Raw genomic sequence first — 12,751 nt, forward strand, 5'->3', positions numbered from 1 at the left:
GTCCCTCTCTGCGAAGCTGACATCACACGCAGCCCTGCGCTCGGGTACTCGCCCGCCCCTACCTACAAGGGCAAGGAGGGACGCGGGAACTTGAAACCGTGGAGGTTCCCACGCGGCTGGTCGTGCCGTGGCCTCGGGAGAGAGCAAGGGTCCTGGTGCTTGGCCAGCCGCACCTGCTGTCCCTGCTATGCCACGTAGCATAACCCGCACCTCTGGAGTCAGGAATCTTGGCGGCCCCCGGGGTTGAGGTCACGAGAGGCCCGGCTCTGTGACCCCCTTCCCGGGGACCGTGCAGGTCCCGGGCACTCATACTCTCGCCTTCCCAGTTCCTTTAGAAGCCTGAGTTAGCAGGAAAGAGCACCCGGGTTTTCTAGGGAGGGGCTGACTGCACGCGCCGAGGGCGGGCCAGCGGCCTCGGGGGCAGCGGCGCCTGCGCCTGCTGGCCCCACCCGGGCACTTCCCTGCGCCCTGGGCCGAGTTTACTCATCCGCGCGCGGCGATCCCAGGAGTGAGGGCGGTCGCAAGGCGTCCCGCGAACCCAGTAATCCGAGAACTCAGCTTCAGCCCTTCCCACCAGGCACTTCCTTCCTTTTCCCCGAACGTCCAGGGAGGGAGGGCCGTGCGTTTATAAACTCGCGCCCCAGCCACCAGGCATGTCAGACGCTGCCGCGCAGGGGCTGCGCGCCGCGGCCACAAGCGTCCGAATGGGACTGCGCGCAGCGACGGCCCCGGCCCCGACGCAGCGCTCGCGCCTTCCCTGGAGCCCGCACCCGGTGCGCCCCGGCGGCATGCTCCGCGTCTTCCTGGCGCTGGGCGCACTGGCCCCGGCCGGCCGGGCGCTCCCGACGCACGCAGAGCTGCCTCAACCTGTTGGCAGCCAGTGTGTGGAGCACGACTGTTTCGCCCTTTTCCGAGGCCCCGCCACCTTTCTCGCCGCCAGCCAAACTTGCGAACGCCGGCGCGGCCACCTGATGACCGTGCGCTCCTCAGTGGCTGGGGATGTCATCTCCTTGCTGCTCAGCGGCGACAGCACAAGCCTGTGGATCGGCCTGAAGCTTCCTCCCGGCTGCAGCGACCCTGCGCATCTCGGGCCCCTGCGCGGTTTTCAGTGGGTGACCGGCGACAACCGCACCAGCTACAGCAGGTGGGCCCGGCTCGACGGCGGCGGCGGGGTGCCCCTGTGTGGCCCACTGTGTGTCACGGTCTCCGCCGCCGCCGCCGGAGTCGCCGCACCCGGCGAGCCGGCGTGGGAGGAGCAGCCGTGTGACGCCGAGGCCGACGGCTTCCTCTGCGAGTTCAACTTCGCGGCCTCCTGCAGGCCCCTGGCGGTGCAGGCCGGCGTCGCCGCGGACGCGCACGTCTCCAGTACCTACGATACACCGTTTGGCGGCCAAGGCGCCGACTTCCAGGCGCTGCCTGTGGGCAGCTCGGCCATCGTGTCGCCCCTGGACTTGGAGCTAACGTGCGCTGCGCCTCCCGGAGCCGCCGAAGGGAGCTGGGACAGGGAAGCCCCTGGCGCCTGGGACTGCAGCGTGGAAAACGGTGGCTGCCAGTTCGTGTGCAACGCGAGCGCGGGAGCTCCCCACTGCTTGTGCCCTATGGACACCGTCATGCAGGCTGACGGGCGCTCGTGCGCAGCGACGGCGTTGGCGGTGACCACGGTGACACCACCATGTGAAGCCCTGTGCCAGCATTTCTGCGTTCCCACCCCTCACGCGCCCTTCTACTCCTGCATTTGCGATACTGGCTACCGGCTGGCAGCAGATGGGCACCACTGCGAGGACATCGACGACTGTGCGCAGGAGCCCAACCCGTGTCAGCAGCGCTGCATCAACACTAAAGGCGGGTTTGAATGTCACTGCGACCCGGGCTTCGAGCTGGTGGACGGCGTGTGCGTGAAGGACCCGTGCCTCGCCGCCGACTGCGAGTATCAGTGCCAGCAGGTGGGCGCCAGCGACTACCGTTGCATCTGCTCTGATGGTTTCATGCCCGTCCCCAACGAGCCACACCGCTGTCAGATGTTCTGCAACGAGACTGCTTGCCCTGCCATCTGTGACACCAAGAATGGGCACACTTGCATGTGTCCCGAAGGATTTATTCTTGACGACGGGGACATGTGCGCCGACATCGACGAATGCGCCAGCGACCAATGCCAAGGCGAGTGCCGCAATCTTCCCGGCAGCTACGAGTGCGTGTGTGGGCCCGACACGCCCCTGGCCGGCCAGGTCAGCACGGACTGCTATCCGGATCAGACGAGCAGCCGTGAGGTCGGCGGCGGTAGATTCGGCAGCGAATACGGCTCCGGAGAGCTGCCCGGCCCCACGCCTGGTGCCACCTTGACCGTGCCGCCTGCCAGGCCTGTGCACTCGGGCGTGGTCATCGGGACCTCCATCGCCAGCCTGTCTCTGGTGGTGGCGCTATTGGCGCTCCTCTGCCACCTGCGCAAGAAGAAGGGCTCCAAGCGCAGTGAGCTGGAGTACAAGAGTGGCTCCCCGAGCAAGGAGGTGGTGCTGCAGCAGGTGCGGACAGAGAACACGCCGCAGAAACTGTGCTAAGGCGCGGACCGGACCGGGCAGCCCCAGACTCCTCGCACCTGTGCACCCACCAGTCCCCTCGCCCCTCTGGAACCCAGCCCCCACCTGGCTCCCTGGCTCCGTGGCTCCCGTCTCACTGGAGAGGGCCACCCTCCACCCATGTGCCTTCCCCTGTCCCAGCCCGCAGGGTGTTTTGGCTGATGGAGCTCACAGGTAGCGGGTTGGGGTCCCCAGGAGGGCGAGTGGCGACGTCTCTCGCGACGTCTCTGACCGCTGCTTGAACACACCGGAACTGCAGACTGCAGAGAGAGGGGGCGATCCTAAACACCCCCCCCCCCTCAGGCGCAGCGGCGGGGCCAGCCTGGGCCGCAGCCTTCCAGACAAACTTGACCCTGCCGTGGGCTAGTGAGGACCAAGATATTTATTTTGCTTTAGTCCCCCCTCCCTGTTCTAACTGTACGTCTCCAGTAGCTGCTCTGTGTCTCTTTCCCTCTCCCTCTTTTCTCCACATCCCTGCCGTCTCTTTTCCTTTTTCCTCCCCTTCTCTCTCAGTCTCTACTTGTGTCTAACTCCGACTTCTTGCTCTTTTGGCCCTGAGCTGTCTGCCAGGCACAGCTCCTATGGGAACCAGAAAAGGGGACCCAAAACACTACAGACATTGCTGGGGACACTTGCCTTGTCTCCAGATTTGATAACTTTCTCCAATCAAGCAAAACAACAAAGAGGAAAATGTGAAGTGTTTGCTCAGTGACTGTGGCTGAATTGTGCTAAAAATTAAGCCCAAGCAGGTTCTTTTTTTTTTAAGCAGTCAGCTTGTATTCTCTGACTCTTGTTGCTGTGATTTGGACTGAAAACACAGTGATGGGTGTAAGTTTTGTATGCAGGTTCATCTTATCATTGCTATTATTAGTTGTTTTTGGCAGTATTCAAATGGTTAGATGCTTTCTCTAGAATGAGCGTAGAGGGAGGCACCTCCCTGAAGACCGTTGTTTAAGAGCTGTGTGATTGGTGTGGATTATTATGGATTATCATTGGTCTGTGTCTTACTGCTTCTTGTCACTTGTTGGCTAGAACAAAACCAGCATGGTTGATTTTGTGGGATTTGGGAGCTTGAGAATGGGGCGTGATTAGCGCCTTTCCTTAATGAGGCCCTTGGAGGATTCCCTGCCACTTCAGAGGGGCCTCTCGGACCTGATCATTGCAGTGTGGTCCCTGTGCCATTCGTGGGAGCCAGTGAGAAACACTGAGCCCAGGCTCTTCCCCTCAGCTCGCTGCTCATCCGCATTGTAACCGGATTTGCAAGCAGAGCTGTCCGCCCCAGTCACCTGAATTTCGAGAACGTGTGAATAGGGGAACAGTCATAAGTAGTAGGCCAAGTGGGGCCCTTGAATCTAAAGAAACTGAGGAATTTATGTTGTAGAGCTTTGATTTCCAGCAGAAACGACTTGGTACCGACGCGTGGAGGCGAGAAGGTGTGTGATTCAGCTGTACTGGCAACAGATGGAAACCAAGTGTAGTGTGAGCGCATCTTGTGCGGGCAAGGTTGTCACTGCCGCGTTGTAGACTCAGCACATGTGTACATATTTATTTATTGGAGTTAAAGCAGAACACAGGCAAAACCCTTGCTTACGATGTCACTTGTACAAAATAAACAGATTTCAGTGTGCCGTTGGGTTCTGTGTCTCTGGTTGCCTTTCCTCTTCATCCGGATTCCTCATGTGTTGGCAGGAGAGCCAGGGCCTGTGAGACACACCGCACCACCCTCACCACGCCTGGGTGGGAGGCTGTCTCCGACGTACGACCTTTGTCAGTGTTATCTCCGTGTGCACACATATTCGCTTTTCTTCCTCTGTAACCATAACAACGTCATGCACAAGGATCACTGGTTGGGAGGAGTGATAGGGTAAATCCTGGCTCATCTGTAGAACCCCTGCTGTGAGTCCTTCTGCACACAGCTTAGCAAGAGCCAAACTCCCGGGAGATACTAGACCTCAGCGTGGCCAGGAAGGGTCTGAGACCAAGGTCTCACTCAGAATGCAACCAGTCTCCTCCGTGCTGGAGGCTGGGGACACTGTCTTCCCCATGGGAACTTCTTGGCCTTTTTCCTGAGAAACTCAAGTGTGTTGATTTTCCATCTGCCAGTTCACTTCCCAAATGGCCACAACAGCCAGGGCATTGCCAGGCTGAAGCCAGGAGTTCTTGCCCAAGCACTTGGGCCATCCTCTACTGCTTTCCCCAGGCACCATAGCATGAAGCCGGATTGGAAGTGGAGCAGCAGGAAGTCAAACCAGCTTCTATACCAGGTGGTTGGCATCCCGGGTGGCGACTTTACTGGTTGCACCACAGCGCTTGGCCCCTGAGTTTTACAGGCAGGGTTGTGATAATATTCAAGCAGACTTAGAGAGAAGAGGGAGTTCTGTCCCATGCCCAGTTGCGTGTCTCTCTCTGGTAGTCCTGGATTTCTGTTGTTTTAATCGGCTGTGGCTGCCATGAAGGTGGAGTAGAGGGTTAATGTAGAGGCTGGGAGGAGGGGCAGCTCTATGCTCTGGAGCTGCCACAGCCAGCAGTGTTCCTGGTGAAGAGTGTAGTAGGGCTGTGGGGAGGAAGACCCCTCCCGCTCAGTGGAGGAGTCCAGAGAAGAGGACAATGCTTTGGAGCAAGTGAGCCACTCAAGGCTTTTTTTTTTTTTTTCCCCAAGATTTACTAATTTGAAAGGCAGAGAGAGAAACACAGAAAGAAATCTTCTGTGGATGGTTCACTTCCCGAAACCCCACAGTGGCCAGGACTGGGCCAGGCTGAAGCCTGCCACTCAATCTGGGATCTCCCATGTGGGTGGCAGGAACACCAGTCCTCTGGCTGTCATCTGCTGTCTCAAGTGTCATGCATGGTCAGGAAGCTGGATAGGCAGCAGGAGTGAGACCCCGCCAGGCGCTCTGTGGGAGATGCAGGGTGTAGTGACAGCTTAAGCAGGGACACCACAACGCTTGCCATCCCCTCTACGCAGCTGGGATAACATGTATGTCCTGAAATTGAGGAGACCATAGCCTCTTTTAGGTTTGTCAGAGTTCTTCCAAGAGTTTGTAGAAAATGCATATCAACGTCAAATTTGGGGGGATGTCAAAATAATCTTATCTTCATATTCCAGTTTGTGAAGTCTCATCCTATATAATCTTCCCTGAGCAGAAGCCTGCAGTATCCATCCAGGAAGGGTGGAAGGCTTACACACCTGGATTTGGTCCCATCCTTTCTCTGGGGGTTGTCATGTGGTGGTAGACACTACACACACTCCCCTGGGTATATGATGGGGTTCTGTCAGTGCCACCTCACAAGGTCTGCATGAAGGCTGGAAGTGGTGAGTGAGCAATTTCTGAACACATGAAAGGTGCCCAGTTACTGTTCATTAATACTCTGATGAATCAGTGGATATATAAGTGGATTAGCAAAATTGACACAAGTTATGTTGGAATCACGAGTTTCAGGGGCAAACTCAAGCTTGTGTAGAAAGTGAGAAGTGTGTTTCGTGTTTCTTTTCTTGTTGAAAAAAAGATTTTGCCTTCTTATTTGAAAGGCAGAGATAGAGAGAGGGACAGGCAGAGAGAGAAAGAGTATGAGAGAGAAATCTTCCATCCACTCATTCACTCCCCAAATGGCTGTGATGGTCAGGGCCAGGCCAGGCCATGTTGAGTGTAGGGCACAAGCACTTGAACCATCCTCCATTGCTTTCCTAGGTACATTAGCAGGGAGCTGAACTGAAGTGGAGCAGCTGGCCTCAAACACATGTGGGATGCTACTAGTACTGCAGGAGGCCTCTTTACCTGATAGGATGCAGCGCTGGCCTCAGGAAGTGTGCTTTGAAGGACGGATGCAGTGACTGGAGAAGGAAGCATGAATTCTGGATGAACTGTCTTGGAGCTGGGAACGGGGTGGAGTGGGAATTGGGGCTTCAGTCACAGCTGGACAGAGTGTTAAAGCTAGCTGCAAAGGCCCCAGGGCTCTGGCCTATGTCAAGGAGACCCAGCAGAATTCTGGGTGGACACCCCCAGCCTCCTGCATGCCTTCAGAAACACCAGGGAGAAGACAGTATCACTCTCCTCACTGTGTCACAACCCAAAGGAACACAGGACACTCAAGGGAGAAGCCAGACTTTTGATCTGGATTGCAGGGGAGGCGCCTGTATGTGGCCTCATGATCAGCTTCCATCGTAAGGGACTTCTCGTAAGGATTTCTGAGAGTGGGGGATCCTGCCATTCATTCAAGGAGAGCAGAGGTTAAAGGAACCCAGAAAAACACAGGCTCAGCCCGGTCATGGCTCTGCAGGGGGCACCCATTCTGCTCTGCAAAACACATCCTCTGACCTTTCTAGGTATTTCTCTGTGAAAGAACACAGCCCACACCCAGCTCTGGTCTCTTGCTTTTCCAGAATGAATGCTCGGGTTCAACGCTGTCTCTTTTCTTTTTTGAGTGGGTCCTTCCTCCCTTTTTTTTTTTTCAGTCAGCAGGTTCAAATGGAGGCAAAACAACTGATTTCCTCTCACAAGAGAAGCCAAATATTGTTTTAACATCACAGATCCTAGCAGAACCAAATCCTTTGCAGCCTGTTTTGCAAGTGCAATTGCCAGAGACAAAAGAACCCTAGGGAGGTGTGAACTCCAGTCACACCCACTGGAAAGGGAAATCAGATGTTAAGTTGTTGAGTCTGGGGGATGGGGGAAAGTCTTGGGCTCACAGGTGGGCTCTGTGCCCATAGGGCAGCCAGGCCACTGGCTTGATGTTTATCTAGACCTCTGCCTGCAAGTAACATGCTGTCAAAAAATAGGCCGTGTGGTTGACGTGGCAAAGAAAGCCCACTTCTTGTCTGGCAGCTTCCTGTCATCAACCGCCTTCATCTCACTCCTCTGACTGTGGCTCACCTGGACATTGTGACCCAGCCAGTCTTGATAGACTAGAGTCCAATCTACCCTGAGAGATTGGGCCCAACAACCCCTGATCCACAAGGAAGAAACACTCCCTCCCTCCTGTTTCCCTTCTCCCTTCCACCCTGCTTTGACTCAGTCCCCACCTTCCATGAACTCTCGCGCATCCTGAGCCTTGTTGACATCCTCATGGGAGCATCCTTCTGGTGATGTAACCCCCGTCACTGTGTTTTGCAATCCGTTACTAGAAGCTGACTTTATCGTTCTTCAAATGTTTTTGCTATCCGCCCAAGACATGGTCTTGCAGTGATTTTAATCTGTTTTCTTTACAAACAATTTTAAGGGATCTTATTTATTTATTTATTTATTTAATTAGAAAGGCAGATTTGTAGAGAGAGAGAAGGAGAGACAGAGAGATTCTCCATCTACTGGTTCACTCCCCAAATAGCTGCAATGAGTAAAGTTAAGCCAATTTAAATCCAGGAGCTAAGAGCTTTTTCTGGGTCTCCCACATGGATGCAGGGACCCAAGGACTTGAGCCAACTTCTGCTGCTTTCCCAGGCACATTAGCAGGGAGCTGAACTGGAAGTGGAGCCACCAAGACTCAAACCACCTCCGTACAGGTGGAGGATCAGTCCTGGGGCTGGCCCCTTAATCCATTTTCTGTTGCCGTGATGGATACCACAGACTGAGTCATCAGAAGGAGCAGAGGTTTATGGAGCTCACACATTGGACTGCTGGAAGTGCAAGAACATGCTTACCTTCTAGGGAGGGCCTTCTTGCTGTGACGGGGCGTGATGGAAACCCATATGCTAACTTGGGCCTCTCTTGTGCTTACAAAGCTGTCATCCTGGGACCGAACCCACATGACTGCCTCTAACCCTAATGATCTCCCAAAGGCCTCACCTCCTTTAACAAATGGATTTGGGGCTTCAGTGGCCTCCACATGAAGGGACGTTCAAACCACAGCATGCAGAGGCTCACAGGGAAGCACAACTATGGGAGTGAGTCCCAGCTCCTTGGTTCTGTTTGTCTGCAGCTCTCCAGAGCACGAGACACAGCCTTGATACAAGCTGAAATGGAGACAGCAACAGAGTCCCTGGGAGTTGCCTCTGGCCCACAGCAATTGGGAACCATGGGCAATTGGAAACCTGACAGGCTTGGGCCTGGAGGACACACCCTGCTACATTGGTCTGCAAAGGGAGCCCACTGCATTTGGCCACAAAGCAGATTGGAACCTCTGGCTTGAAAGGGAAACCAATGTCTCTCTTGGGTGCTCGTATTAAGGTCAGTAATGAAGTTAGTGACACGCCCAGAGTCAAATTCAGCCCTCCAGTTTGTTCCGGTTGTTTCTGGAGTGCAGGCTGCTACTGTTCAAAGCCAGGCAGAAAAGAGCCTCCCAGCACTGAGGAGAGGCTCTCAAGCAGCTTGCAACAGTAGGTGGTCTCTCTGGCCAGGAGGGTTTTTCCATCCCCAGGTTCGTGCCTCACAGGTGCCCCACCCCCATCCTGTTTTATTTGGTGCCTGGGCCCGCCACATCAGACTACAGATGTCAGTCACTGGCAAGGACGGAGCAGTGATGCAAGCTGAGACCGTCTTGCCAGAGTTGAGGCTGCAGTCAGCACTCAGAGAACCCAGTAGGTTACCCTGCAATGAAAATGGACTTTACAGGAATCAAAGCCTCTTCTGATTGGTAAAAATAAAATAAAATAAAATAAGAAAACAAACAACAGCAACAAAGATTCAGTTTAAGTAAAAATCAACACACTCAGAGGTCTCTGCACCAACTCCTGCCTCCTCCTCCCCTGAGGTTCTGGCCCTCCCAGGGGGTGGCCTCCTGCTCTGAGCCCTCCCAGTGGTTCTGGCCCTCCCAGTGGGCAGCCTCCTGTTCTGAGCCCTTCCAGTGGTTCTGGCCCTCCCAGTGGGCAGCCTCCTGTTCTGAGCCCCTCCGCAGTGATTCTAGCCATTGAAGGGAAAGCATCCTCTGCTGAGCCAAGCTCTGAGTGTTTGGTTGTCTCTGTGCACCTGCTCTGAGTGGCAGTGCTGACACGGGGCCGCTCTGCCCTCCCAGTGGGTCGAGCCCTAGGAACTCAGCAGTTCAGAACCTGTGTGGACACTCACAGCATCTTTGGATACACGCTTGTATTTTTATGAAGTAAGTCCTCCCATTCTTGGCAGTGTAATGAATGGTTGTGGCTTTTTTTCCCCTTTGCCCCATTTTCAAAAGCACTGCTTGCTATGACACTAAGCCCACCCACCCATCCATGTGTCTGGGGACCCTGCTTTGCCATTGATCCAGAGTGGGTGAAAGTTGCAATGAACAGAAGGACACATCTTCTTCCTGAGCTTCCCGCTTGCTTACACCTGCAGGCCTGTGTGTTCTGGTGTTACAAGAACCCCAAGAGGTCTGGATGGCCTTCTCTGGCCTAGTGGACCTGAGTCCCTCATTGGAGGCTGGCCTGCTACTCCATGGTTCCTTGAACAAAGACCCAAATCCTTAAACTGGCTTATAAAATACTGCTAGGAGACTCCTCCTACTGCTCTGTATGCTAGATCCTCCACCTCGTTTGATGTCAGTCATTCCTGGCCAGCCTATGTCCTCCCACCACAGGCCCTTTGCATATGCTGTCTCCTCCATGTAGAGCCCTTCACACCCTGCATCCCTTCCCTCTATAATCCATTCTCACCTGGTCTTCAAAAAAGGACACCTACCACATGACTTGGATATTTCCATGGAAACCAGATTTTTCTCCCACATGTGTATTACTCCGTTCAGGATGATACTCTGATGTCCATGGTTATTTGGTTCACCTATATATTTTGTCATTAAGTTTCACACAAAAAAAGGCAGAACCCTGTCAGCGGGTACCTCTGCTCGCAGTTCTGAGTTCCTGTGTGCGCCCACATTCTCCTGCAGTTCTGGAGGGTCCTGTGTGCTGAGGTCCTATGTGTATGCAACTCTTCCTGTAGCCCTGGGGGTCTAATGTGTGTGTATCTCATCCTGCTGAGCTTGGCAGTTCAGTGTGCATGTACCTTGGCTTGCAGTACTGGGGTCCTGTTATCAGCTAAGCTGAGTAGCCTTGCCAAGGTCCCTGGCCTGTGCCACTGGGAGCCCTTGGGAAGCCAGAGAAAAGAACCCTGTGATGCATCCAAGCTAGGGCTGACAGCACCTCAGGTTCTCTTTGCTGGTGCTGGGAACCCTTCCCCTTTGCTACTGTCTTCCTGGCTGCTTCTTAGAGTGTGATTCTATCACATTAACTTCTCGGCCACTCTGCCAGGTACGGGGAACAAACCAACAGTCGAATGGGATAGGGACCAACTTACTCTGGGTGCTGGATGTCACTCAGGGAGGAACCAACACTTGAGAGATAGTTGAGGTTTGTATGCATAGGGATGTGCACGTTTGCATGTGTATGGGTGCCTGTACATGTATGTCTTCAAAGACGTATGCATGTGTGTGTGTGAAAAGATAGGCAATTGCAATCCATGGGCACCTCTCTGCCTGGCCACCTGGTGTCTCCTGAAGAAGGGAGGAGACCACTGGAAGGCAAAGGCTGCATGTCTACCTCGCCTGCCCAGCCCCATGAGACACTGCATCAGTGTTCACCACTGTTCTTGGGTTATTCTTTCAGTCAACCACTGGGTAAGGATCCCATGGTTGCATGCCGCACAGGCATCCTGGTCTCAATTTGTGAGGGATGAATTGAAATCTCCAGCTGGAAAAGTGTGTCTCCAGATCTGTCCAGACTTGGGGTCCCTGGCCAGCGTCACATATATTTACACATCAGCTTGGAACTCAGATGCTCTGTCTGTTTCCCAGATCCTGGCCAGCTTGCCCACATCATGTCACACCCTGGCTTGGGTCCACACTCTCAAGGGCAGGGCCATGTCCTACTGCTTCCCGGAGTAGCCCCCGGCCAGCCCTGGTAGAAACAGAGCATCACCTTGGGCCTGTCTTTGTCCAGCCTACCCCAGCCCACTCTTCCTCACCCCAACCCACTCTTCCTCACCCCAACTCACTCCTTCCCAGCCCATCCCATCCTACCCCACCCCACCCTACTCCATCCCACCCCATCCCACCCCTCCCCAGCCCACCCCAGTCCACTCCTCCCCACCCCTTCCCAGGCCACCCCCTCCCCAGGCCACCCCAGCCCAGCCTACCCCTCCACCTCTCTCATCCTCACTCTGCCCTACCCCAGCCCCAGGTAGGCCTGCTTTGATTCCCATCCACCTCCCAGCAGCCCCTCTGTGCCTAGCCTGGAGCCCCACCCTGTCTGCAGACCTGACAGGTGTAAGCTTGACTTCCTTCAAAGCACCCCACTTCACCCTCCTCTGCTTTCCACAGGTGATGAAATTACAGCACCTGACTCTCTTAAGCCAACTTTTTGCCTTGAGGAAAGATCCCTTGCTTAACATGGGTGAAATTTCAGGCCTCCTCTGTCTTCAGCCTCCATGTTAATATCAGCACCCAGCTAGCGTGTTACCAATGTAGACATTTGGAAAGCCGGGGTGCTGGATCTGCCTGGTTTCTCTGATTCCCATCCTCTCTGGTCGTCCTCCCCCTCACTCCCTGGCTGCACTCCCACTCACCACCACAGTGCACATTGCAGCCTCCATGTGCTCCCATGTGCCCACACCCAAGAATCAGAAGGAAAAAAGCTCACAGGAGCTCACTGTGATTATGTCTTCTCAACTTTTTTTTTTTTAATGGCTCTGGTTTAACCTTTTTCAACACACCCCACACCCTCGATCTCCAAATCTTTTCCAATTCTCAGGAAGCCGGGACAGCCCTGGGAGACACTGGGGGATGCTAAGCAGGTGTTGGGGCTGAAGTGGGAGGAGGAAAGGGACAACAGACTGCTGCACAGAAATCTCACTTAGCAACGACAGCGTGGGAACAGGAAGGAAGGGAGCCAGCTCTGAGCATCTCCTTCTTCCCTCCCTCCCCTGCACACTGCATCCCTACAGCAAGGCAGAGAAAGTCGGCAGACAGGGCCAGGGCACACCCTGGACCCTTCCTGCCCATGATTCTCCAGCTGCCACCATCAAGTTACATGCGTGCAGGTGTCACTGCTTCCCTGGTCACCTCTTGTTTCCCTTTAGCCCAGGTCCCAGAGAAGTCCTACCCTCTCGGAGGGGTCCTCCTGGTAAGCCAGGGGCATGGGTGAGGAGCCTAGTCCTGAATGCTCTAGAGGGCGTCACAGACTCCTCCTGAAGACGCTTTATCAGCAACAGCTGGTACTTCATGGGGCCAAATGCATGAGCAGGTGTGGAGGGCTGAATTGAAGGGTGGCACAGAGCTCT

At 54.8% G+C, this 12,751-nt stretch overlaps 1 protein-coding gene across 1 annotated transcript; it reads left to right on the plus strand.

Moving 5' to 3' along the window:
• Positions 1–527: 527 nt before the first annotated feature.
• THBD (thrombomodulin) lies at positions 528–4,199 on the plus strand. Its single transcript, XM_040981770.1, has one exon. It carries the CDS (start codon positions 654–656, stop codon positions 2,553–2,555), a length of 1,902 nt encoding a protein of 633 aa, XP_040837704.1. The 5' UTR covers positions 528–653; the 3' UTR covers positions 2,556–4,199.
• The last annotated feature ends 8,552 nt before the right edge of the window (positions 4,200–12,751 follow it).

This window comes from Ochotona curzoniae, unplaced genomic scaffold (assembly GCF_017591425.1).
Source record: "Ochotona curzoniae isolate NIBS_2020 unplaced genomic scaffold, NIBS_Ocur_1.0 contig_3520, whole genome shotgun sequence".
Taxonomy (NCBI): Eukaryota; Metazoa; Chordata; class Mammalia; order Lagomorpha; family Ochotonidae; genus Ochotona; species Ochotona curzoniae.

What these genes read in the sequence shown, in the direction of transcription:
- THBD (XM_040981770.1), top strand. Translation starts at nt 654, where the DNA reads ATGTCAGACGCTGCCGCGCAGGGGCTGCGCGCCGCGGCCACAAGCGTC.